Source organism: Eptesicus fuscus, chromosome 14, assembly GCF_027574615.1.
Source record: "Eptesicus fuscus isolate TK198812 chromosome 14, DD_ASM_mEF_20220401, whole genome shotgun sequence".
NCBI classification, from domain to species: Eukaryota; Metazoa; Chordata; class Mammalia; order Chiroptera; family Vespertilionidae; genus Eptesicus; species Eptesicus fuscus.
This window is the reverse complement of record NC_072486.1, coordinates 47,486,115-47,511,083: the sequence shown is the minus strand read 5'-3', so window position 1 is coordinate 47,511,083 and position 24,969 is coordinate 47,486,115. Positions and strand designations below refer to the sequence as shown.

At 52.0% G+C, this 24,969-nt stretch overlaps 1 protein-coding gene across 1 annotated transcript; it reads right to left on the bottom strand.

Annotated features, from left to right (window-relative positions):
* Positions 1-1,005: 1,005 nt before the first annotated feature.
* ZNF282 (zinc finger protein 282) lies at positions 1,006-24,711 on the bottom strand. The gene is made up of 8 exons (XM_028128953.2): positions 24,442-24,711; positions 21,605-22,024; positions 14,800-14,926; positions 13,984-14,103; positions 10,906-11,022; positions 9,113-9,226; positions 7,799-7,912; positions 1,006-5,241 (listed from the first exon to the last, which is right to left on the bottom strand). Exons 1-8 carry the CDS (start codon positions 24,604-24,606, stop codon positions 4,469-4,471), a joined length of 1,950 nt encoding a protein of 649 aa, XP_027984754.2. The 5' UTR covers positions 24,607-24,711; the 3' UTR covers positions 1,006-4,468.
* Positions 24,712-24,969: the final 258 nt, after the last annotated feature.

Here is a 24,969-nt window from a genome sequence, read left to right as displayed (position 1 = left end):
GTCAGCATGATTCAGCATCCCTGACTCTGAGCCTGGAACTCTGGAAGAATATTTAGATCAAATTTCCAGTGTGCAAGGGAGGAAGCACCAGGCACTATTTTGCAGTGTCATGGGCTTTTGGAGATGGTAGCACAGGGAGTTAGAAAGTGGGGCCAAGGAGTGAGACCAGCACCCCCACTTACTACATGTGGACTTTGGGCAAGTCATTAACTTCGTGGCACCTCCAATTCCTCATTATTAGTGGGAAATAATAGCACGCATCTTAGAGTTGTTGTGCAGACTAAATGAGTTAGTTCAAGTCAAATGCTTACAGTGCAACCTGTCATAGTAAGAGCTCAAGATGCACTCACGATTGCTATTGTGTCCTGGCTCCTTCACTCACCAAGGGGTGTGGTTCATGCTCACTCTGCCTCAGTGTCTTCTCCCTGAGGTTATGAAAACCACATCCAAGGGTTGTTAATGGGGTTAAAATAAATGACATTGTATAAGTAAAATGCTTCTGTAGCTGAAGGCCTGGTATAGTGTAAGCACTCAATAACAGGCAACTTCTCATTTTGGTTTGTCTTTGCTTTGGCAAGGTGCTAGAATTCACCAAGATAAATGTCTCCTTGTTGTCTCTGAGAAGCCACCCATTTGTCCTTTCCCAATGACACCCAGATCTTGACATATGCCTTTGAATAAACTTTTTTTTTTTAGGAATTCAAGAGGCAGTGGCAAGATTTATTAAAGTGAAAGTATACTCTCAGAAGGAGAGCGAGAGCAGGTAGGCTCAAAGAGCAACTGCCAAATAAACTTTAAAGTTAGGTTCATAATTATTCCCATTGATGGTAATGTTATAAGAGAAATCAATATACTCGTATCCTGTCATCTGTAGAATGAATGATTAAAATATGCAGAGGCCCTGGCCGGGTAGCTCAGTGGTTAGAATGTCCTCCTGATACCCCAAGGTTGTGGGTTTGATCCCCGATGAGGGCACATACAAGAATCAACCAATGAATGCATAAATAAGTGGAACAACAAATCAATGTTTCTCTCTAGAAATCAATCAATAAATAAAAAAACCAACACACACACCGAGCTGAATGTGACCTTAGATATCTCACTCACACCCCCATTTTTAGTGACAGAAGTAGTCTTTGAATCACAAATAATATAGTTTAAAATGCTTTAAAATATTTACCTTGACCTTTTTTTTCTATTGCAAGTGTGATTTATAGTATATGTATTAGCATATATATGCCCAAACATTTTTTATTCAAGAAAGCTTACAGGCCACAGCTTTATTCCACTTAGTAGAGACCCTTTCTATTCTGTTCCCCTTACTATCCTAGTCTCTAGGTGGCAGGGACCATATCCTTTGTGTAGCTTCTCTCAAAAACGAACAAAAACGATGCTGGGGAGCATGCTGCACTAGGCTCGAGGTCAGTGAGAATCCTAGCGGAACACGCTTGGCTCAAGCTGCACCACCCTGCTGTGTGCGTGTGCAGCAGACATCTGATAATTTTGTCAGCTTAGCACTTCTCCATTCCTTTGGGCCTGTCACCTCATTCCCTTTGAGGACTTCTCCAGTTCTGGAAGGACATATAAGAAGCTCTCAGTAGCCTGGCCAGGTGGCTCAGTTGGTTGGAGCGTCATCCCGTACATCAGAGGGTTGTAGGTTCGATCCCTGGTCAGCACGGGTACAGGAGGCAACTAATTGATGTTTCTCATCCTCTCCCTCTAAAAAAAAAAAAAAGTGAAAACATCCTTGAGTGAGGATTTTTTTAAAAAAGCTCTTGCCCAGCTGGTGTAGTTGTGGTTGAGCATTGACCTATGAACCAGGAGGTCACAGTTCCATTCCTGCTCAGGGCACATGCCCAGGTTGCGGGCCCCATCCCTAGTGTGGGGCATGAAGGAGGCAGCCGATCAATGATTTTCTCATCTTTCATGTTTCTATCTCTCTCTCCCTTCTCTGAAATCAATAAAAATATATTAAAAAAAAAAAAAAAAGCTCTTAGCAGTGGATGCTTTTCAACAGCGGATCAGGTAGGAAAATGATTGATGTTTCTCTCTTCCTTCCGCTCTCTAAAAAGCAATAAAAATATATGCTCGAGTGAGGATTGTCCTTTTTTTTAACCATTTGAAACTTTACTGTGCACATTAATTTTTAAATTAAAAGTTAATTTTAATTAACACACTATCAGATGGGAAATAAAAATCCACCCAAAGCAGGCCCTTCAGAAAGTGGACTGCAGGGTCCCCTCTCGGGATCCTTGCTGCCTGGGAGAGGTCCATCTTGAGTGTCATCACCTTGGATCAGCTCGGGGGCAGGGCTCACTATTGGACTCTCCCGGGCCAGCGTTGGAGGCTGGGGGGGCTCTTGGTGCCCTGGGATCTACCAGACTAGGATGAAGGAACCAGGTACTAACTTTCTGCCCTCTAATTTAGTCTCTAAACCTCTTTGGGAATCAGCTCCTTGAGGGCAAAATGTACACTTGAACTACGTGCTCAAATACTTCAAATCCATGTCTCAGTAGTGATCTCTCCCTATCTTTATACTCTTAACAGCCAAAAAAAAAAAAAAAAAGTCTTATTTCCAATTATTTAGATGATGAAAAGCTTGATTTTCTGCATATGCCTCTGAAAAGCAGATACTGCTCCCTCCCCACAAAAACAATGTTTTAGAGGGTCCCTTCTGCGCTAACAAAACTCCACTGAACTTGTCTGCTTAATTTCTCAACTAGTTTCAAGATTTGCCTCCTTCAGAATGAATGAAGGAGAAAAATCCCAGTTAGTTGGGTTCCAGTCGCATGGAGGCTTTCCTGTCCGAAGCCACAATGCAGAACCCTCGGCCTTGTGAACATGCAGTCTGCAATCTGGACACCTTTTATTTAATTTCAAGAATTCCCTTTGCGTGGCAAACGGGGGTCTGAGGACAGCCAAGCGGTGCAGGTGAGGGGGGAAGCAGAGCGCTCACAGATGTGGTGCCAGGTGCAGGCTGCCCACCGTGCCCCGGATGGGAGAGAAGTGGGGTGGATGGGCGGAGCAGGAAAAAGTCATTCTCAACACAAACAAGGGTCCTGGGGCATGCCACCCCACCCCAGTGCCTGGCCATGCAAGACGCAGAAATGGAGACGGTGGCCCCTCGGGACCACGGAGCATTGCACCAACACAAGGGAGTCCTTTGGGCGCCTCCTGCGGCGCCTGCAGGGTCTGGAGCAGAGGAGGTCTGTGTCCACGTCCATGTCCGTGAGCATGGTCAGTTAACAGATAGCACCGGTTGGGAGGCTCAGGGCAGGAGAGAGACGGAGGCTCTCGGCCTCTAGCACCCACTGCCTGGCCCTCCTGGGAAGAGATGCACTTCCTCCATGGCGGCCCCGGCAGCATGAGCCTTGCTCTCACCCTGTGGCTCTGGGGAAACTGGAATAAATCATCAGGGTGAGCTCTGACCCAGGGCACCAGCTGCCTCTGGAGGGCCGGGTCACTACTGAGTAGTAACAAGATGGGTTGCACCAGGTTGAGGGACTAGAGGTGGGAGGGATGGGCTGGGGGATGGGGCCTGGGCCCCAAAAGTGCCCACAGAGGAAGAGCCTTTCAGAAGCACAACCTGAGGCATTCTGTAGCCAATCGGTTGCCCACTCCCAGGAACCCCACGAATTGTCCCCAGTGGCTTCTGATTATTTTTGGTGGGTCAGGGGCAAGGGAGAGAGACCAGGAGAGGCAAGGCCAGAGAGGTCTGTCTCTCAAACGTGGGAGGTAGGCAGTGTGTGTGGTGGGGACACTGCGCTGGGTCAGGAGCCCCGGTCCCAGCTCTGCCGCTCTTCTTCTGTAATCTGGGCTAAACCATCTGACCTGCACCTCCTTTCCTTGGTTACCGGGTCAGGCAAACCCTACCCCCACCTGCCACAGAGGGACAGGCTAAGGGCGAAAATAGATAACGGATAGAAAACACGTTTAAAAAAGTATAAAGCGCTATTCAAACGCGAGGCAGTGTTGTCGTCATGGAGGTGGTATCCCTTAGCACATCCCTCAGCTCAGTCACACCTTTGCTTCCTCTTGCAGCATCTCAGCCTTGGGACCTGATTTCCCGATCTCGGGCTTCCGAGACTCCCTGGTTGCTTCCCTTGATCACAATCTGAGACCCCAGTGGCCAAATGGGCACTCCAGGTGTCTGAGGGCGTGCGGGAAGCCTCTGGCCTCCTCACTGTCCCTCCCGCACCTTCCCTGCGGGAAGCCGCTCAGCCGGCCCCTGGATCCACCTGTGAGATGAGCGGGGCCGTTCATTCAGGCTGGACAGGTCTAGGGGACCCCTGTCCACCTCTTGGGGACCCTGTTTAGAGTGCAATTCCTGTTCCCGATTTCCAGCGGGTGGCAGGTGGAGGGAGGGAAGGCGCACTGGGAGCCACAGCAGGATCGAGGGTCGTCAGGCCGCCCCCAGGCCCTCCGCACCCCTGCGCCTGCCGCCGGCCTTCCCTCCCCCAGCCCAGCCCTAGTCTCGGTCAGGCGGCGCCTGCAGGGGCCGCGGGGCGCCGAGGCCAGGGCCCGCGCTGTGCACACGCAGGTGGTCCTTGAGCGACTCCTTGTAGCGGAAGCTCTTGCCGCACTCGCCGCACGTGTAGGGCCGCTCGCCCGTGTGGATGCGCTGGTGCTTGAGCAGGTTCTGCTTGCGGATGAAGCTCTTGCCGCACAGCGCGCACTGGAAGGGCCGCTCGCCCGTGTGCAGCCGCTGGTGGTTCTGCAGGTGCTCCTTGCGGCTGTAGGTCTTCTCGCACTCGGAGCACTTGTAGGGCCGCTCGCCTCGGTGCGTCATCTGGTGCCGGATGAGGCCCGAGTGGCAGTTGAAGCTCTTCTCGCACTCGGCGCACTCGTAGGGCCGCTCCTTGGTGTGGCTGCGGTGGTGGATGATGAGGCTCTTGCGCACCCCAAAGCTCTTGCCGCACTCGGGGCACGAGTAGGGCTTGTTGCGCGCGCCCTGCAGGAGGCCCCGCCGGAGCCCGCCCCCCGGGCAGCAGCTGCCGCAGCCCCCACCGCCCCCGGGTCCCCCGCCTGCGCCCCCGCCGCTGCCAGCCTGCGCCCCGCCAGCCGTGCCCCGCTCCCCAGCCAGTGCGGGGAAGCTGTCTTCCAGCAGCCCGGGGGCGGCCCGGCTCAGGGGGCCACCGGCATTCTCGGCCACCGGAGGTGGGGGCAGGCTCGGTTGTTGAGCGGGCTGGGGCGGCTGGGCCGGGGCCGGGTTCGGGTTCTTCACCAGCAGCAGGTTGTCACCTGGGGAGGAAGAGACACAGAAATGACACCCTGACAGTGCTCTGACCAGGACCCTGCAAGGGGCCCAGGTGCTTAGCTAATCTGCCCGTGGCTTCATGGGAGTCACAGGAAATCTGGGCCTCGGTTTCTCTAGGAAAATGAGGGGATTGAACAAGGCAAATGGTCACTTTCCATATGGCTCTTGGGCTCCCTGACCCTCTGACCTGCCCCAAGCCACCTGCTGGAGAGCAGGTAGCTTGCAGGTAGGACAGGAAATGCATCCAGAATGCTGGGGGTTGGGGGGGGGGGTTGCTGGGTGCTATGTGGAAGTCACCTTCTAAGGCAGAATTGCCTGGAAATAAATACACCTAATTGTGTTCTGATGTTCAAGGCCAATTTATCTGAGGAGAACCTCTCAACTGGAGGGAATTTGCCAGAACTTTTCAAGTTGAAAAGCTTGTCTAGAGGCCAACAGGAATGGGCTGCGGGGAGCTGGGACCATACCCACCCTCCCAGGTGAGTCATCTTTCTACCAGGCAAGCTGCCTTCCGACCTGTACAGCAGCCTGGTCAGCTGGGTTGGTGTGAGTTCCATCCTGAGGCCTGACCCACCTGGACCCTGACCACGTGTGACTGGGGCCCCGTACCCCAGTGTGGAAGTGGCTGCCCAGCCCGCCTCCCCAGGAAGCCTGTTCCTGCTCCTGCCACGATGCCTTTTTCAGTGCACCCCCATGTCTCAAGGACAAGTTCCCAGTTTTCCAGTACCAGTGAGGCACAAAGTCCAGGCTGAGCAACCGAGCAGTGACCTTTGGCCCAGGATTCCGCCGTAGGCGGTCCATGGAAGAAGAATAAAGAAGGTGAAGCTTGTACTCTGTCCCCCACCTCCTGTGGGCATCCCTTTCTCTCCTCTGCCCAGGACCCATCTGCTCCCTGGAGGTGACTTTCCAGGCCGCATCTGCCACACTCCCACCCCCATGCTCATCAGTATCTGACTGAAGCCTGTTCTCCTTCTAAGTCACCCCTAAACAGACTGGGCCCAGCCTGCCCCTTCTATGCCAATCACAACTGACCAGCAAAGAACAAAGAGCTGTCTCCATAGGACAGTGATCAGGGCAGAGGCAATGCTCAGGCCTCAGTCGGAACGTCCAGGACAATGCCTGCGATCCTGGCTGTGGCCTCGCTGCTCCTTCTACCCCAACCTGCTCCCCTCATTCTTTCACGGGAGTTTTCCAGAGGACCCCGAGGAAACCACTTACACTTAAGCCTCCATCTCAGGGACTGTTTCCCTAGAAACCCAGCCCAGAACAGCCCTAATGCTACGCTGATGATTCCGCAAACGCGGTGTGAGCACCCGGCTGCTTTTGTCTCCTTTGTTCTCCCTTCCCGGCCCAGCTTAGCTCTGTGGTCAGCGCTGCGGACACTCACGGTGAAACCCCTCACCCTCTGTCCTCTGTTCTGCCTGCGACTGGAACCCCACTGCTGCGTCCGGCCTCAAGCAGCCGAAGAGGGCTGGAGAAAGTCACTTAATTAACACACTGAATTAAGTGTGTCTCACAGAGAGTGGGATGTGCTGACCTGGGTTTGAAATGGCCTTTCAGGTCAGGAATGACTTGTGTCCTCAGCTCTTACATGGATTTTTAAGCTCTTAGAGGGTGTCAGGAATATGGATTCAACACTCCGATCATCCAGAAGAGGGTGATGGTACTGGGTCTGGCAAGGAACGCTACCCTGATGCTAAGAGTGTTAAATCCCCATGAACATATGCCTAAGGTCACTAGTTAATAAGTGGAGCTTCAAAAAACGCCCAGGAGACCCAAACTGATGAGACGTTTGGTCAGAGACCTGTTGGGGGTGAAATCCCCTCTCTCTACTCGAGCTTCAGGATCTTCACCAGCGACACTGGGGGGCCAGCTCAGGGCTGGCTCCGGCCATCAACTCCTGTCAGCTCTGTCCCAGCCCACTCCCCTTTTCCCTACTATTATGGGCTAAATTATACCTCCCTCCCCTCTCCCACACCAAAAACTAAAAATCTGAATGCCCAGGACCTCAGAATGCAACCTGATTTGGACACAGGGTCCTTGCAAATGGAATTCGTTAAGATGAGGTCCCACTGGAGCAGGGTGCCCCTGGTCCAATACGACCGTGTCCTTATGAGAAGACAGCCTGGTGAACACACGGACCACGTGAAGACGGAGGATTGGGGCGACACACTTACAAGCCCAGCAACACCAAAGATTGCCCCAAACACCAGAAGCTGGGAAAGGCAAGGAAGGATTCCCTAGAGCTTTCAGAGAGGGGGCGGCCCTGCCCACCACTTGATTTCAGACTCCTGGCCTCCTGAACTGTGAGACAACACATTTCTGCTTTTTAAAGCCACCCAGGGTGTGGGACTTTAAGACAGCCCTAGGAAACGAGCATGCCTCCCAGCCTGCAAAAGGAAAGGGGACTGCCTCTGGTGCAGACCGATGAAAGGCTGCCTGCCCCAACCGAGCATCGCCTTATCAGGGGTAGGCTGAGGGAGCAGCCATCCCTCTGGACAAACACCCAGGGGTCCCGGGCGCGCCGCACGCAGCACTTACTGGGGCCAGAGTCTAATCCCAGCTCTCCTTCCATTGAGTCGCGGGGGCCCCACGGGTACGGCTGCTCCTCCTGCTTGATCCATGACAAAATGTCATGTGCCGAGATCAGAGACTCTGTTCGTGGAAAGAAGGCAGTTTTAGCATCTGTTCATTTCTGCTGAGCATCCCATCAAAGGTTCGAAAACCATCACATGCAAAGGCTGCAGCTCAGCTCTCGGGGCAAGTGGAGGTTCTGGTATCAGTTTCATTTACTGGGGCGGTCCTCCCCCTCATGCTTTCATGCACAGGATATCACTGTGCTCACTACATTTCCCGGTGGTCAGGGAGGAGGAGGCTTGTCCCAAAGTCTGTGTGGCGGCAGAGCCGGGATTAGAACCCAGGTCTCCTGACTATGTCCACTGAGCCCCAGAACAGCCTGTAGGTCCAGGACACGCCAGAGGGCAGCCTGGTCTCTGAAGGCCCACAGGACCGAGGGATGAGAGGTGGGACTTAAAGATCAGCAATGGTGGAAGCAGTGAGCAAAGGTCGTCATAAGAACTGCACTCTATCAGGAAGGCCTGGCTTTCCCTCTGCCCTGGAGCCTCTCCACCTCCCCATTGTAAAGTTGTAGAGTTCATCTTCTCTTCCTGGTATGCGGGGGTAGGATCATGTTTGGGGTCATGTTTACCAAATGAGATGACACTGGAGTTCTCCAGGTCTGCAAGCTTATGTCAACACACACACACACACACACACACACACACACACACACACACACACAGAGGTCCACGGCAGTAGGGCGTCCCAATTATTATTTTATGTTTTCCTTTATGCCTAGACCCTCCCCAGAAGTTTTACCTGGGAGACATCTAACTAGTATTCACTCGAGAAAAATTCCAGAAAGTGTAAATATACATTTACAGACATATACACAACTTTTAAAAGCCTTTTTGGTTATATTTATTATTTAAAAATCAGTGCTGAAGTAATTTTAATATTAGTTACATTGACACCGCAAATTGTCAATTAATGACTCCTTTAGAAAAACCCTTTCCACTTTCTAAAATCCGTACAAAGTTGCAGCCCAGCTGGAGTGGCTCAGTGGCTGAGCAATGACCTATGAACCAGGAGGTCACAGCTCGATTCCTGGGTCAGGGCACATGCCTGAGTTGTGGCTTGATCCCCAGTAGGGGGCATGCAGGAGGCAGCTGATCGATGATTCTGTCTTACCATTGATGTTTTTATCTCCCTCTCCCTCCCTCTCTCTAAAATCAATAATAATAATAAAAAACCCAGCAGCCTTCTCCTCCCAATATTTCAAAGCACCATGCTCACCTGAATTGGGGTCTGTTGGAATATCTCTCTCTGCCAAGTCCTGCTGATCCCACACGCACGGGTTCTCCTCCTGTTTGATTCGGGAGAGGAGGTCCTGGGCAGAGGCTGGCGAGTCTGCACGTGGGAAGAGACCAGCAAAGGTGTCAGGGGATACAAAAATGCCCACAAGTCTTTGCTTTGAGTAAATCTCTTACTACATGCAGTTGTGTCTTTTCCCTACAAATTGGGTATAACTAACCTATGCTAATTAATTAGAGGTTTAAGTCAGCTTGGCCTCAAATACTGGAGCTTTTGCAGCAAATAAGTGGATATTATTGGGGAATGATGTAACAGTGACTTCAAGAGAAAGTCCTTCTGTGCTTGGGAACTTAACTCCTTGGAGGAGATTCATGCTCAGGTACTGAGTACTATGTACTGAGTACTATGTACTGAGTACTATGTACTGAGTACTGAGCACCACCTTGGAAGCAGCTATTCCTCATTTTCCAGGAAAATGGTACCTTCTCAGAAGCCTTTTATCTTAACCGTTTTAGTGGGATATTTGTAAGATGTATTCTACATCTCCTTTCTTCTTCAGAGGCCATCACACCTCATTTACCCTTTACTGCCCTCTCATCTCGGAAAGATCTCTTTGAAGATAGCAACGCTGCAGTGCCACGAAGGACTGGATGACAAGGGCTTTCCTCCACTCAGCCTCTGTCATCACTTACTTATGGATGTCAGGCTCTGACGAAGGGGATGAGGTTTGTGAGCTCCAATCTGTGGATTAGGAGAGCTACCGTATGCTAACGTATCGGGTGACGTCTAATTTTATGTCTCCTGGCCTTTCACACCACATTCTGTTGCTTGGCCTAACCCCTGAATGTTTCTTACTTCTCTGCTCCCAGGACCTTCTGGGAGCAGAGAAGTAACAAACAATATTCAGATATTTGGCCAAACATTATTCTAGAGGTTGCTGTGAAGGTGTTTTTTAAAGATGAGATTAACATTGAACTCAGTAGACTTGGAGTAAAGCAGATTACCCTCCATAATGTGGGTGGGCCTCATCCAATCAGTTGAAGGCCTTAAAGAAAATGTTGGCCTCCCCCGGGGAAGAGGAACTTCTGCCAGCAGACCAGGTCTCCAGCCTGATAGCCTACCCTGCAGATTCTGGATGTGCTAGACTCTACAGTCACAGAAGCCAATGCCTTCAAATCAATCAATCAATCAATCAATCAGTCAGTCAATCAATCTGCTCTCTTTCTCTCCACACACACACACATCCCCACACACCCCTGCTGGTTCTCTGGAGAACTTCAACACACATGTGCTCTAACAGAGTTCTCACATAGAGTCCAGCTGCAATGCCATCTAAGAGGAACTCCCCAGACTACCCCACAGGATGCAACCGAGCTGGTGCCTGGAGGCCACAGCTCATGAATATTTGTATAAAACAGTGAACACTCTTCCTGGTCAGGAGCAGGTCTTATAGACCGACACATTCCCCCACCCACAGAGCCTCATAAAGTGCTGCCCTAACCTTGCTTGTCAAAAGGAATAGTTAAAAACTGATAATATTACAAAGAACAGAGAAAACCAAACTAAGCCCAGATGTGCTGGCAAGTCATCACGCTGTGTGCCACGTCTGTGCCCCATGGGGAAACCCTGTCTCTTCCTCCATCCTGGACCCATAGCTCTTCCATTTCCAGCTCAGGCCCCGCGTCTGGCACACATGGCAGACAACGCTGGGACCTGCAGACCCTGCCGAACCTTCCTCTCCCTCCCTGGCTTGGGCGGCTACTGGGCTCACTCACCGGTAATGGACTCCGTGGGGATAGCTCTTTCCTCCAGGCCCCGCTGACCCCGGACACACAGGGCTTCCTCACGCTTCACCTGAGACGCGTCTTGTGCAGGCACCAGGGGCTCCGCTCCTGGGACATAAAACCATATCGTTTAGTGTCTTTTCCTGAATGACTGTCACCTGGATGTGCTCTTGGGGTCAGGAGCAGGGCTGACAGCCCTTGCCAGGGACGAGCACAGGGGGTCTCGGGATCCTGCAGGCAGAAGTCCTGGGAGCAGAGACATTCAGGGGGTAGGCCAAGCAGCAAAATGTGGTGTGAAAGGCCGGGAGAGAGTTCTAGGAACAGCCCCACGCCAGGTTGGGTGCTAATCCGGACCTGTCTGACCTTCGTGTAGGAGTTCATTGGTCCAGTTTGTAACCCGAGTCAGAAAGAGGCGGCCAGATACACACACTCATACCCCCACGCACCCACTCACACAGGCATATAATTAGCAAGAAGTTAGACTAGGCAAAGAGATGCAACCCAAGCCCCCATAAGGATGCACAGCATGGCATCCTTACCCATAACAGACAGAGACAAGACCCTGACACGTGACAAGAAGGCATCTTCCTCCTACGCTGTTCTGTGGTGCGATGTACCAGCCCCGGCAGGAGACAGCGCAGACAGCAGTAAAGGGATTAGAGGAGCAATCGGAACATGTGGTCCTGGTCTGAACGCTGCCCCCAGCCCAGCAGATGGGTCATTGACTTCCCTGGCTCTGCCTGCTCATCCCACCCATAAAATGGGCACAGTGGTCCCTGCCCTACGGGCACACTGATGGGCCGTAACTCAGTGCTGTCACTGTGAAAGGCTGCCGCAGCTGCCGACCTCAGACGGTTGCAGGTCTAGGTATTTCAGCCTAAGCATCTTTGCCACAAGCATTTTCACTGCACAACTAATAGGCCACAAGCCAATTTCAGCCAAAATAGATAAAAATAAGAAAAAAATAAGAGACATAAAAAGGATGTAATAAAACATGAAAATCTATACAAACAAAAATCCCCCAAATAAACAAACAAACAGAACAGAAACAGACTCATAGATACAGAGAACATTTTGATAGTTGCCAGAAGGGAGAATGGGTTGGGAGGATGGTTGAAAAAGTGAAGGGATTAAGAAGTACTAGATAGTAGTTACAAAACAGTCATGGATGTAAAATACAACATAGGGAATACAGTCAATAATATTCTAGTCCTGGCCAGTGTTGCTCAGCAGTTAGAGCATCGGCCTGGACACCTAAGGATTCCAGGTTCGATTCCAGGTTAAAGGCACATTCTTAGGTTGCAGGTTTGATCCCTGCCCTGGTTGGGGCTCGTGTGGGAGGCAACTGATCGATGTAGATCTCTCTCTCTCTCTCTCTCTCCACCCTCCACACACACACACTCCACCCCCCACCTCCTTCCCTCTGTCCCACTCTCTCTAAAAAGCAATGGAAAAAATGTCCTCGGGTGAGGATTAAAAAAATAAAAATAAAATTCTAATAATTATGTATGATGTCAGATGGGTACAAGGTTTATCAGCATGATCACTTAGTAAGTTACATGATGTCTAATTACTGAGGTGTATACCTGAAACTAATATAATATTGTATGTTAACTATAATTGAAAATAAAAAATGTTTTAAAAAGGAAAAACTCTCGGGTAAACACTGAAAATTTTTAAATATATAAATAATAATTCAATACAAGAGATATAATGGAATCATAAAAATTGATCAGTTAACCCAAAAGAAGGCAATAAAAGTAGAAAAAAATAAATGAAGAGGCCCTGACCTAGGGTAGTTCAATTGGTTAGCGTATCACCCTGACCCACCAAGGTTGTGGGTTCAATCCCCAGTCAGGGCACATGCAAGAATCAATCAATGAAGGCGTAAATAAGTGAAATGCAAATCAATGTTTCTTTCTCTTCCTCTCTCCCAAATCAATTAAAAGAAAAAAAAAGATTTAATAGCACAAACACTGTGAGAACCTTGTCAATGCAGAAATGAGACCAAACTGACAATCATCTCAAATACGTGAAGTCTGCCGAACATAAACCAAAATGCCAGCTGGTTATCTGATCTTTTGGGGTGAAGTTGCCTATGGCCAACTGTGTGGCAAAACATACGTGGCAAAAATGCTTGCAGCAAAGATGCTTACAGCAAAAAAAGCCAAACACAGGCACGGACAGGTGACAGTGAGGTGATAAGGCAGAGAACGCAGTTAGAGCAGAGTTCACCTGGTCCAACACCGCTTGGGAGAGCTGAAGCCCCGAGGAGAGACCTGGCGGGCACCGTGGGGCGGGAAGCCTAGCACCTCCCACCCCAGGCGGAAGCTGACCGGGGGTGACGCTGCAGGAGCTGGATTTCCTTCTTGAGTGAGGAAAAGCCTTGAGGGGTAGTAAGTCTGCCTGTGATGTGGGGGTCTGTGTGAGAATGGGGGACGATACTGGAGAGGACACTGAGCAAGAAGCAGCGGGCCCCCAGCAAAACTGCACGTCCATGCACACCCCCTTTCCGCCCTCCCACGGGGCTGCTCCCGGGTCTCAGGCCTCTCACTGCAGGTCACCGTCAGGCCTGGGATGCCGCAGGCCTGCCTGGTCCCCTTCCCTCTCCCCAGCTTGCCTGGGCGTCCAGAGCGGCATGGCTCTAACCCAGCACCCTGGTGGGCTTTCAGGCCCTGAAATCTCTTCCTGTGAGTGGCCACCAAATTTCAACGGTGGCAGAAGTGGCCCCACAAACAACTCAAAAGAAGCCCCTGTTGCCCGGCCGGTTTGGCTCAGTGGCCGAGCGTGGACCCATACGTCCAGAGATCACCAGTTCATTCCCGGTCAGGGCACGGCCTGGGTTGTGGGCTCGATCCCCAGTAGGGGGTGTGCAGGAGGCAGCCAATTGATGTGCTTCTCTCTCATTGATGTTTCTCTCTCTTCTCTCTCTCTCTCTCTCTCTCTCTCTCTAAAAATCAATTTAAAAAAAGCTCCTGTTGAACTGAGGCTGCGGGGAAGGGGGGTGGGGGGAGGCAGGGCTTTTCTCCCGCCCTGCCCTGGACCTGGGCTTTTTTTAGCTGCCATCACCTGTGTCAGGGTCCATCAGGATTTCTCTCTCTTCTGGGTTACGCTGCTCCCACACGCAAGGCTCTTCCCTGGGCTCAGCCTGGGTTGGGGCCTCTGGCTTGGGCCCAGGGCCCTCTGCGTCTGGAATGAGTTGGAAGGAAGGAGGGACTGAGTGAAGCTGAGCAAGGGGTTAGGACCCAGGGCGTTGGCAGAACTCCCCCGCCCCCCTGCTGAGTGCCCCTCTGGGTGGTAGATGTTATGTGAGCACGTCAGGCAATCAATCTCCTAGGACAGTGGCTGGCAAACTCATTAGTCAACAGAGCCAAGTATCAACAGTACAATGACTGAAATTTCTTTTGAGAGCCAAATTTTTTAAACTTAAACTTCTTCTAACGCCACTTCTTCAAAATAGACTTGCCCAGGCCGTGGTATTTTATGGAAGAGCCACACTCAAGGGGCCAAAGAGCCGCGTGTGGCTCATGAGCCGCAGTGTGCCGACCACGGTCCTAGGGGGAACCTGAAAACGAGTCCATAGATACCCCACTTTCTGGTGTGGAAAGAGCTGGTCTCGGAAAGCCAACAGCAGGCCAACTGTGGCTTATCAAGGCTGCTGGGATGTAGCGCTTCCGACCGTATTCCGAAATAGTGGTGGCATTCGATTCTCTGATAGGCCCTGTTCCTGGATTTTTCATTCCCATCCTATTAGGAACCATTCTATCTCCTGTGCATTATAAGCAAATCGTGTCTTATATTGTATGGCCAGGTAGTGTGAACGTGGGCTGAAAGCACGCCCCGCCCCGCTCTAGGACCGCGGCCACGCAGGCGGGGGGTGCTCACCCAGGGACATGAGGGTTTTGTAGTTCTCCTTCACAAGGTTGTTGTAAAGCTCCTTCTGCCATCCGTCCAAGTTCTTCCACTCGTCCTCGGAGAAGTACACAGCAATGTCGACAAAAGTCACCGGAACCTGGGCCAACAAGAGTGTTAGTCTGGCACCTCCCCTTACTCCCCTTCTCAGACCTTGGGGCGCCTTTGACCCTGGAGCCCGGCCTTTGCTCTCCAGGGCTCCCCGTCCCCCTAACCCAGCCCACTCCACTTCAATGTGGTCAGTCCATTCTGTTCCTGACCTTGTGCTTCCAGAACAATGATGCCAACACTGCCTTCTTTTTTTTAAGCATTTACCATATCCTCTGTAATTCCACTTTTAGGAAACTGGGTACATGAAGGCAGAGCTGGAGTCATTGTGCTGCTTTTGGCGCTCAGGGAGACAGGGGTGTGGTCAGTTCTGAGTGGGTATCGGTGAGCCAAACACAGTAAAACGCTGTTATAAAACCTGTATTTCTGGTCAGGTCACCTCTGGGCACACAGTGACATTTTTGGTCACTACCCATGTAATAGCTAAAGGCATGCGAGGAAGCCCGGGATCGCCACCTGCTTTGTTCACGGCGATGTCCCAAGCATCTAGAAGCACAAAGTTTGAAGTCAAGACATTTGCTGAATGTGCTGAACTGTGGTTGCCAATACCAGGAAATTCCACTGTAGCCCGAGTCACCCACCGTCTACTGTCAGTCCCTCGTTATCCCGGGCAGTCTAATCTGTTATTTAAGCTGTTATTTCAGTTTGACAAGGATACTTGTCTGTCACTCACCAGCATGGCCTCACCTGGGACGGAATCGTTCAAAATGGTTTCACTTCCATGATTTTAATAACAGAACTTCCCCTCTCTGACCACAGAGCCTTACCTCCCACCACTTTCACATCCCTAATGGACCAGCCTTTCACCCTCACTCTGAAATCCAACCCCTCAGATCTCCCCCAGGCTCTAAGCCTAGTCCACCAGTCTCCCACCTGCACATACAGTGCCACAGCTGGCCCACGTAGCACCTGCGTGCAAATGAGAGCCAGCCCTCTGGGTGTCTGCTCACGGGTGCACAGTGCGGTGGGTGGGCAATGTCCTCCCATAAATTAGGAATGCCAGCCCGTGCACCGGTGCCCACAGCCCTAAGGGCCTCCTGCACAGGCACAATGCACACACCCATATGCTGATCACAGCTCACCAGCTGTCTTGAGAAACAGACTCCCTGGACCCTCAATAGACTTGGGTGAGTCCTCAACTTGGAATAGCCCAGTGGTCGGCAAACTCATTAGTCAACAGAGCCAAATATCAACAGTACAACGATTGAAATTTTTTTTGAGAGCCAGATTTTTTAAACTTAAACTTCTTCTAACGCCACTTCTTCAAAATAGATTCCCCCAGGCCGTAGTATTTTGTGGAAGAGCCACACTCAAGGGGCCAGAGAGCCACATGTGGCTCGCGAGCCGCAGTTTGCCGACCATGGGAACAGCCAATGCAGCCCACTTTCTTCATTTTGCTTCCCTGCTGCTGGAGAAAACTCACAACATTCGGCAGGTGACGCCCACTGCACGTTCATATCACTCGCCTCAGGCTGCTCTGGAAGCCTCTCAGTCACCATGCCCCCCGAGAGGCTTCTTTAAACTCTCCCCCACGTCCCCCAGTCTAGCCTTGATCTCGGGGAGCTGTTGGCAAGCTCCCTTTCTTGCCAAGCCAAACCCTCCCTTCATTTCTCCTCTACCTCCTGCCTGGGACACCCACCCCAAATGGCCATTCAGTCTCCCTCCACTGGATTTCCCTCCAGGGTCATCCAACCCAAGAAGAACCCCACTCAGCGCTGCTACCTCAACCAACTCTACATTCTCCTTTCACTTGAAACATCCAAGACACACTCTGTGCTTTCTTCTTCATAATTCACACATCCTTGAACCTCTTAATGTGTCTCTACTAACCCCCACTCTCTGGAGCCACACCCTGGAAGGTCATCCGTGGTCTCCTGTTGTTAACCCGCACCCTTTGAAAGGTCACACCCCCTTGGTGGAATTTTTCTCCTGCTTGGTTTCCACAACGATGCCGCCTCCTGCCCTCGTGGCTCATGTCTTCTTTACGGCTTCCTTTTCCTCCCCCAAGACCCCAGGTCCTGCCCTTGCCCTTCCCTGTTTCCTCACTCTTCCCTGGGCAATTTCATTCTTTTCACAACTTCAACCGTTACCTCTTTGCAGATGACACCCTTCAATTTTCCGTTGCTCCCTTCATAGTTCACATTTCGACAGTCTTCTCAGTGGCTCCATTTAATCACTTATAAATACCTCAAACTAACCGTATCCAAAACCAAGTTCATTATTTTTTTTGACATCCCAACTCCTCTGCCTCACTTCACCATTTCTGTGGACGGTCAACATCCTAGAATCATATTCTCACAGCTGGAAATGGATGTCACTTTTGAAAACTTCACTATGTCAGGACACAACAGAAGTCTGAGACATGGCCTGAGCCTACAGTCTAGCTGGATAAAAAAAAAATACTACCCACAAATTATTTGCAAACCAATGAACAGACACAACAGAATCCAAGAGGCATAAAGGGTCTGTGAGCCAACAGCCTTCCTTGAATCTCACAAAGAGGATGCATCCAGCACAGCTAAGAGTCCACAATGAATTACAATAATTGCGAGCAATATGAACTTATATTCTCACAGTGCTTTATGGTTGTGGGGGTTTCAAATATGTCCATAAATTCTTTGACAGTCCCTTGAGTGTGGGCAGGATTTAGTGACTGTCTTCTAAAAAACAGATGAAAAAGTGATGGTGTATGATTTCTGAGACTAGGTCATAAGAGACACTGCAGCTTCCATCCTAGTCTCGCTCTTGACTCACTCACTCTGGGTGAAGTCAGCTGCCATGTCAGGAGGATGCCCAAGCAGCTCTGTGGGGAAGCCCACATGGGGAGGAACTCAGGCTTTCTGCCAACAGCCAAATGAGTGAGTGATATTGGAGGCAGGCCCTCCCACCTCAGTCAGGCCTTCAGATGGCTGGAGCACCAGTCAATAGCTTCATGAGACTCTGAGCCAGAACCACTCAGCTAAGCTGCTCCTGGATTCCTAACCCACAAAAAGCGCAAGATTTTTTTAGGCTGCTAAATTTGGGGGCAACTTTTTACACACCAATAGATAACTAATACATAGTGTTGTCCCATCAGCAAAATCAACAAATCCTCACAACTCCATGCACTAAGCATATTATCACCTTCATTTTCCAGAAAGAGAGCACAAGCTCAGAGAGACCAGCTGGAAATTTCCTAGACCAGTGATGGGCAACCTTTTGAGCTTGGTGTGTCAAACTTCGCCAAAAAACTGAGCATAACTCGGGTAGTGTGTCACTTTGAGGAAAAAACATTATTTCGCAAATGTTTCATCCTCAGGAGCAGCAAATGTTTCATCCTCGGCATGCGGCCGCCTCAGCGGCCATGTGTCATCAGAAATGGCTACGCGTGTCAGTGCTGACACGCATGTCATAGGTTCGCCATCACTGTCCTGGACGATTATTTATTTAAACTTCACTTCTTTCAAAGGAAGGATCGAGGATGCTCAGCAATAGCAAAATACCTACTTGACCAATGGTAAGGAAACCAGTACGTATGAAGCCGAGATCCAAACCCTAGTCCTCTGACTGCAGACCCCATAGCCATTCCATCATTCTGTGATGGCACATGTCAACTCTGGAGTCCTAATACTTATCCAATGCACAGAACACACAACAAGGCCACGTAAGGGCAGAGCACCGAGGCCAACCGTAAAGCACCGTGAGAGATGCTGATTGCTGGACAGGCACTGTCAAAGCCATTCTGAAAACCAATTTCGTGGACTGCGGTGGCAGGGACTGCTTTAGGGAGGAACCAGGCCACTACTGGTATTCCAACTAGGTTCTATGAGGGCTCAGTTAACCTGTGTCTAACAACTCCTCTGGCGAAATCACTGGGCGTTACCTCTGCAGATACAGACATAGAAGACCCGGCCCCTTACATGGGAGTGTGAGCTCTCCGGCCGGAGTCACTCGGTAAGAATTTTTTGCATACCGACCGACTAGAATCCAGGCACTATTATAGGCACAGAGTCACAACAGTGAAGCAAGCAGACTTGACATTGTGGTCAGAGAGAACCAACCAAGAAGACAAAAACAGAAGTCAATACTGAAGATGCCTGATGGCATAAGTGCTTGGAGAACATGAGAGCAGGGACAGAGAAAAGAGTGTGCTGGGGTTGGGGAGACGTGGTTCCCTCGTGCCACAGTAGGACACACTGATCAAGTGACGACTGAGCAGACCTTGGTGGAAGTGACAGGGAGGGAAGGAACTTTTCAATGGAGGGAAGTCCCTGAGGGGGATGGACAGTGGATGGCAGAATGGTAAAAGGCCGCTGTGCCAGGAAGGAGTGGGCAAAGGGGTGGAGTGGAGATAAGGTCAGAAAGGTGGTCAGAGAGAGACAGCCATTGGCAAACCGGGGGCTTAACGCTGAATCAGATGGGAAGCCAGGTGAGGGTCTTAAGCAGAGGGGTGATATGACTGCCTGATATTTGAAAAGGATCCCTCTGGCTGCTCGCTGAGGATACACCACATGGGGTGGGGGACAAGGACAGAGACAAGGAGAGCAGGCAGGAGGCCATGGCAAAAACCAGATGAGAGATGAGAGTGGCGGGAGTGGTGGAGGTTGCAGGAATGGTCAGACTATGGATATTATTTTGAAGAAAAATCAGATGGTATTTACTAAATATTGGAAGTTGGTGTGAGAAAGAGGAAGGAGTGTGACCCCAACGCTTCTGTCTTGAGCAAGTGGAAGGATGTAGTTGTCTTCACCAGAGATGAGGACAACTTTGGGCAGAACAGGTGTCAGGCAGAGCGTCAGCTCAGGTAGGTCATGTTAAACCTAAGGTATCTACTGACACCCCCAGGGAGATGCTGAATGTGAATCTGGCATTCAAGGAAGTGTGGGCAAGGTAAAGAGCAGGAAGAAATGACAACGTTTGGGAGCTGAGAGCACACAGATTGCGTTTAAAACCCTGAAACTGGATGAAATCGTGAGGGAGGGAGTGTAGAAAATGAGCTGAAGGTCAGACAGAGCCCTGCCCACTCCAAACACAAGAAGTCGGGAGAGGAGGTGAAACCGGTGAGGAAGAGAGGAGCAGCTAGTGCGGTAGGAAAAGAACCCAGAGAGGTGGCCTGGAAGCCACGTGAAAGGTGTCTCGGGGAGGGAGAGGTCACCTCCAGGAGAGGCTGCGGCGGGGCCAGGAGGATGAAGGCTGAGAACCCGCCACTGGCTTTAATACCATGAAGGGGATGAGGGCTCTGGCAAGACCAGGAGGATGGAGAGGTGGTAACAGAGCCTGATGGGGTGGGTGCCAGGGAGCATGATCCAACAACCAGTTTTCTGGAATACGGAGAATGGAGGAACACATTAAATGAGACCACGGAGGATGCAGCAGCAGAATCCAGACAGCGAGAAACTCGACAGGATGGATGGCCCAGTTTCTTCCACAGAGAAATTGCAAGGAAAAGTGAAGGAGATGGAAGAGGAACCTACAGATTCAAAAAAGACTTAGGAGACAAAGCAATCACAATGGATAGACCAACAAACAAATGGGTGATGTGGGGGAGATTGCAACATTTTTTGAATAACTGGGAATTTGAAAAACAACTGGATATTTGAGGAGATTGAAGCGTTTGCTGTGGTGGTAATATATTGAGACTATTCATTTTTAAAAAGTCTTTACCTTTTAGAGCTACATATCGAAATATTTATAAACACAATAATTAATGTCTGAGATTTGCTTCAAAATAAAATGGGAGAAGGCTATGGGTAGGGATTTAGATGAAACACGATTGGCCAAGAGCTGATCATTATGAAACTGGATGATGGGTTTGTGAGATTTCATTATTCTCTTCTATCTACTTGGGTATATGTCTTAACCCTTTGCACTCGCTTGCTTTTTTCTCGATTCCTTTATTCTAATGCTAACCGTGTCGAGTCACACTCGACATCCAAGTGCAAAAGGTTAATTTTCTACAATAAAAAGGTTAAAAAGGGAGGGAAAGAAAGTGGGGAAGCAAGAATTGGAGACATACAGCCCAGTCGAAGGAAATCTGCTCTACAGCAGAGCAGAGAGCCAAGGCACTAACTGGAGGGAAATGCAGGGGCTAGGGGGGTTTTCAATTGTGCAGCTGGCCAGTCCCATAGATAGGGAAGAGCTGATGATGCAGAAGAAAAGGGGGACATGCTGGAGTGACTTCCTGGAGTAAGTGACAGAGGACAGGGAGCCCATGGGAACAGAACAGGCAGAGTGCACAAGGCGGATGGATGGATGAATGCCGTGGCTGCACGTGGACGTCACCTGTGAGTGACTCAGTTTTTTCAGTGGACTAGAAACCAGGGTCATGGACCGAGAGTGAGGTGTTGATGAGCCAGGGGAAGACGAATGGAGTAGGAACCAGAGCATGAATGCTCTGCGAATGGAATAGGAACTGTGAGAGGGGACACGGGAGGGTAGTGGTTATGACTTTCAAGGGATTCCAGTCAGCATGGTTTGGGCCTGTCTCCAGCCACGTTCAGACAAAAAGCATACACAGAGATGACCAGGAATGGCCACTTGGTGCCAAGTAAAAAACCCAAGCATGAAAGCTTCAGGAATTTGCAGACACCCAGACATCTCAGGGAGGGGAAAGGTCAAGGACAGAAACATGCAGGCTCTGTGGGGTCCGGGAGGAGGCTAACTCCTGGAGGGAGAACGTTCCACCACATACCTTGGGGACCTCCCCCTTGCTGCCCGGGGGCAGCCGCAGGACCCAGAAGTTCCTGTTCCTCAGCAGGTTCTCCATGTTCTCCAGCCGCCTCTGCAGCAGCCCGTACTCCTGCAGCAGGGTCCCCAGCACGGCCCACTTGCTCTCCATGTGGTTCCCGAACTCCACGGCCGTCTTCTCGCAGTCGGCCAGCTTCTTCTCGGCTGTCCCCGTCCGTCCCTCCAGATTTAGCAGCTGGCTGGCCTGGGCATCCACCTTCCTCTCCACAGCTTGAATGGCGGCCACCACGGTCCAGAGGGAGATCTCGGCCGTGGGCAACTGGGGCTCTCTCATCACACGGTCAGGGAAGACGGGTGCTCTGTCTGGGAAGGGCGGGAACTGAAAAGGCATAGGTCGCCGGGCATCCATGTCCCATTCTTGAGCCTGGGTGCAGAGGGAGAAAGTGACAACCTGGGATGAGACCCTGTGTTTGGGGGGAGAGTGGCCTAAGAGCCCAATGAATCAAATGCCACAGATTCTCGTTCTGCCAAGCCCCTGCCTCTCAGGCTATGGTGTTCATGAATGTCCCCAGCAATAGCTCAAGCAGCCACCCACCCAACCGTCCCATTTCCAACCAGTCAGTCTGGTCACTAGTTCACCCATTTTGACCTTTGGCCTAAAATGTCACATATGACTTTCTTTGAATAGAACAGCTACTTTCCTCAAGCGCTGGACTTAATGAAGAACTCTTTTTTCTTCTTCTTTTAATATATTTTTATTTATTTCCGAGAGAAAGGGAGAGGGAGAGAGAGACGGAAACCTCAATGATGAGAGAGAATTATTTGTGGGCTGCCTCCTGCACGCTCCCCACTGGGGATCAAACCGGCAACCCGGGCATGTGCCCTGACCAGGAATCGAACCGTGACCTCCTGGTTCATAGGTTGTCACTCAATCACTGAGCCACACGAGCCAGGCATGATGCACTCTTTAGAGTGGCCTCATGTTTTCTGTTTCATGGTGAGAATTTTCGTGTAAGTCATCTGACTCTAACCTTCCCAGCAAACTCTAAGCAGGTTAGGGCCACTAATGATGATCTCTGCTTTAAAGACGGGCAGCTGGTCATTCTACAGCACCTGGTTTCATTGCCACCTGGAGCGAGCGACTCTAGGTGCGGCTGCAGGTAACGAAACACAGTTCAGGTCAGTGGTGCTGACACCTTCCCAGCAGAGTCGCACCAGAGTCACAGCCCAAGCGAGAGAGCAGACGAGCAGCCTTTTTTCCATATATAACTATTGATTCAGATTCCTTCCAAAATGAGGATAGGTTTGCCAAAAAAATCTCACTCCCCGAGGAGGGGAGGAGGAGACATCCCTAAGAGGAAGAGAAGACCTCTCAGCCCCCGCCCTGCCTCCTGGGGAGGGGTATCCTATGGCTCCTGGGGAGGGGTACCCCATGGGTGCAGGTTGGGAGCTGAATCCTATGACCAAGTGAGGTTGGTGACCATTCACAGGTGACCTGGGAACTGGTCCCACACTATACCAGCACCCAGCAGTTACTGGACCACAGTGTGTCTAATAACGGCCTCTCCTCGCCACCAGGGACAGGAAGAGGTGTCATTTTCTGTTCTCGTCGCTGCTGCTACTGCTGCTGCTGCTGCTGCTGCAGAGGCCCCAGGCTGGGCAAAGTGGAGACCTGTTGCTTAGAGGTGACCTGGGCAGGCCTGGGACAGGCATGCCAACTGCCCTCTCTAACTTGGAGCAGCTGTGACAGCCAGAGAGGAACATCCCACAGCTTCCAGGAAATCACTGCCACAGGAGAAGGAGGACCAGGACGCTGGGCCCCAGACCCTGCTAAGTAAGAGGCGGTGGTATTTCCATCAAAGCTCTGCACATGGGCTCATTTAGGCTTCTCTCCTGCCTGGCCCACAGAAGGCAACAAGGGCTAACCGTGGAAGTTTGGGAAGTCACCAGGCCCAGCTAACTTTTCTGAGGTTTGGAGACCTAAAACTGAAGAATGCTCAAACACAGCACCCGGCGGCTGACGGGTCAGGACCCGCTGGGAGAACCAGGCCATCAGCAGAGGGGCTCTGGGGTCTGCCCGAGGCCTGCTCCCACGCTCCCACGCTCCCCCGCAGGCCTCTCGGAGGACCACGGCCTGTGCACACAGTTCCGGGCCACGGGCTCCCAGCCTCGCCTGCATGCTCAGGTCCCCGCGGGGCTTTCGGAAAGGACGGGTGCCTACTCGCAACCCCACAGACGCGATTTCACTGGTTTGGGAGGAGGCCTGGGCGGCAGGGGTCTTATTGCTCCGGTGATGAGACTATGCAGCCAAGTTTGCCAACCGCAGGAGAGAAGGCAAAGTCACCTCTCAATGGCCCCGTCACACCCGGGCAGGGAAAAGTGAATTCCTCGTGACACTCGGTGAAAGACCGAAATAGGTTTAAAACAGCTTTTCGTCCCAGTGGCTACAGCGTAACCCTGCGGAGGCGGCCCAGGTGCTACCAGCAAACCCTCCGGCCCCGCAGAGGTGAGCCGGGCCGGGTGGAGACGCGGCCACGGCTCCGCCAGGTCCCCGCGACCACGCGTTCCTGGCCCTGCGGCCCCGCGGAGCCTCCTCCGGGCGCCGGCACTGGGCCCGGCGGCACGCGGCCTCGGGGGCCTGCGGCTCTGCGGCGCGGCCTCGGCCGGCCAGGGTACCGGGATCGGGGCCGGGCCTGCCTCGAGGCCCGCCTGCCCCCCCGAGCCCGCCCGTGCCCGACCCACCGGGGGGCCCCGCTTCCGCGCCCGGGCCCCCCGGTGCTCGCAGCCCCGCCCCCACGGCCGGGCGGCGCGGCCATGGCGCTGGGCTGGGGCTGCACCCACCTGCATGGGCGGCATTCCCTCGGCCATTTCCCCGCGCAGCGCCGGGTCCTGGTGGCAGACCTCCTCCGGGGGCAGAGCCTGGGCCCAGCTCCAGCTCCCGCTGTCCAGCCCCAGGCCCTGAATGCCCAGCTGCTGAGGCTGTGGCCGTGTTGACACAAACTGCATCCTGGGAGTGCTGTTCCCCGCTCGGGCCGGCCAGGGAGAAGAAGAACGTTTTCCAGGCGCCTTCCCCCTCGCCGGGGCCGGACAGCTCCATCTACAGCCCGTAGGAGCAAACAGTCCCCTTTGGCGGCGCTCCCCGCCCCTCCGCAGCCCGCGCGCCAGCCAATGGCTTCCGAGTTCCTGCCCGCCTGAGGGACTGACGGGGCCACTCCCGGGCGGGGCCACGGCCACCCCAGAGTGGCCCCTGGGCGGGTACGCTCATTAGTGCCCTTCAGTCTGGGGTGGCCTGCCCTAAAGTCCCAAACAATGCAGGGTACTGATTGCTGCCAATTCTGCAGATGTATTGGGCATCCCAAGGAAAATGGT

Bases quoted from the DNA above. Each gene is read 5' to 3' on its own strand.
- ZNF282 (XM_028128953.2), bottom strand. From the start codon at position 24,606: ATGCAGTTTGTGTCAACACGGCCACAGCCTCAGCAGCTGGGCATTCAG. The intron at 22,025-24,441 runs GTGGGTGCAGCC...CTCTGCACCCAG, and splicing joins AGGGAATGCCGCCCATGCAG to GCTCAAGAATGGGACATGGA. The intron at 14,927-21,604 runs GTATGTGGTGGA...TTGTTGGCCCAG, and splicing joins GCAAGGGGGAGGTCCCCAAG to GTTCCGGTGACTTTTGTCGA.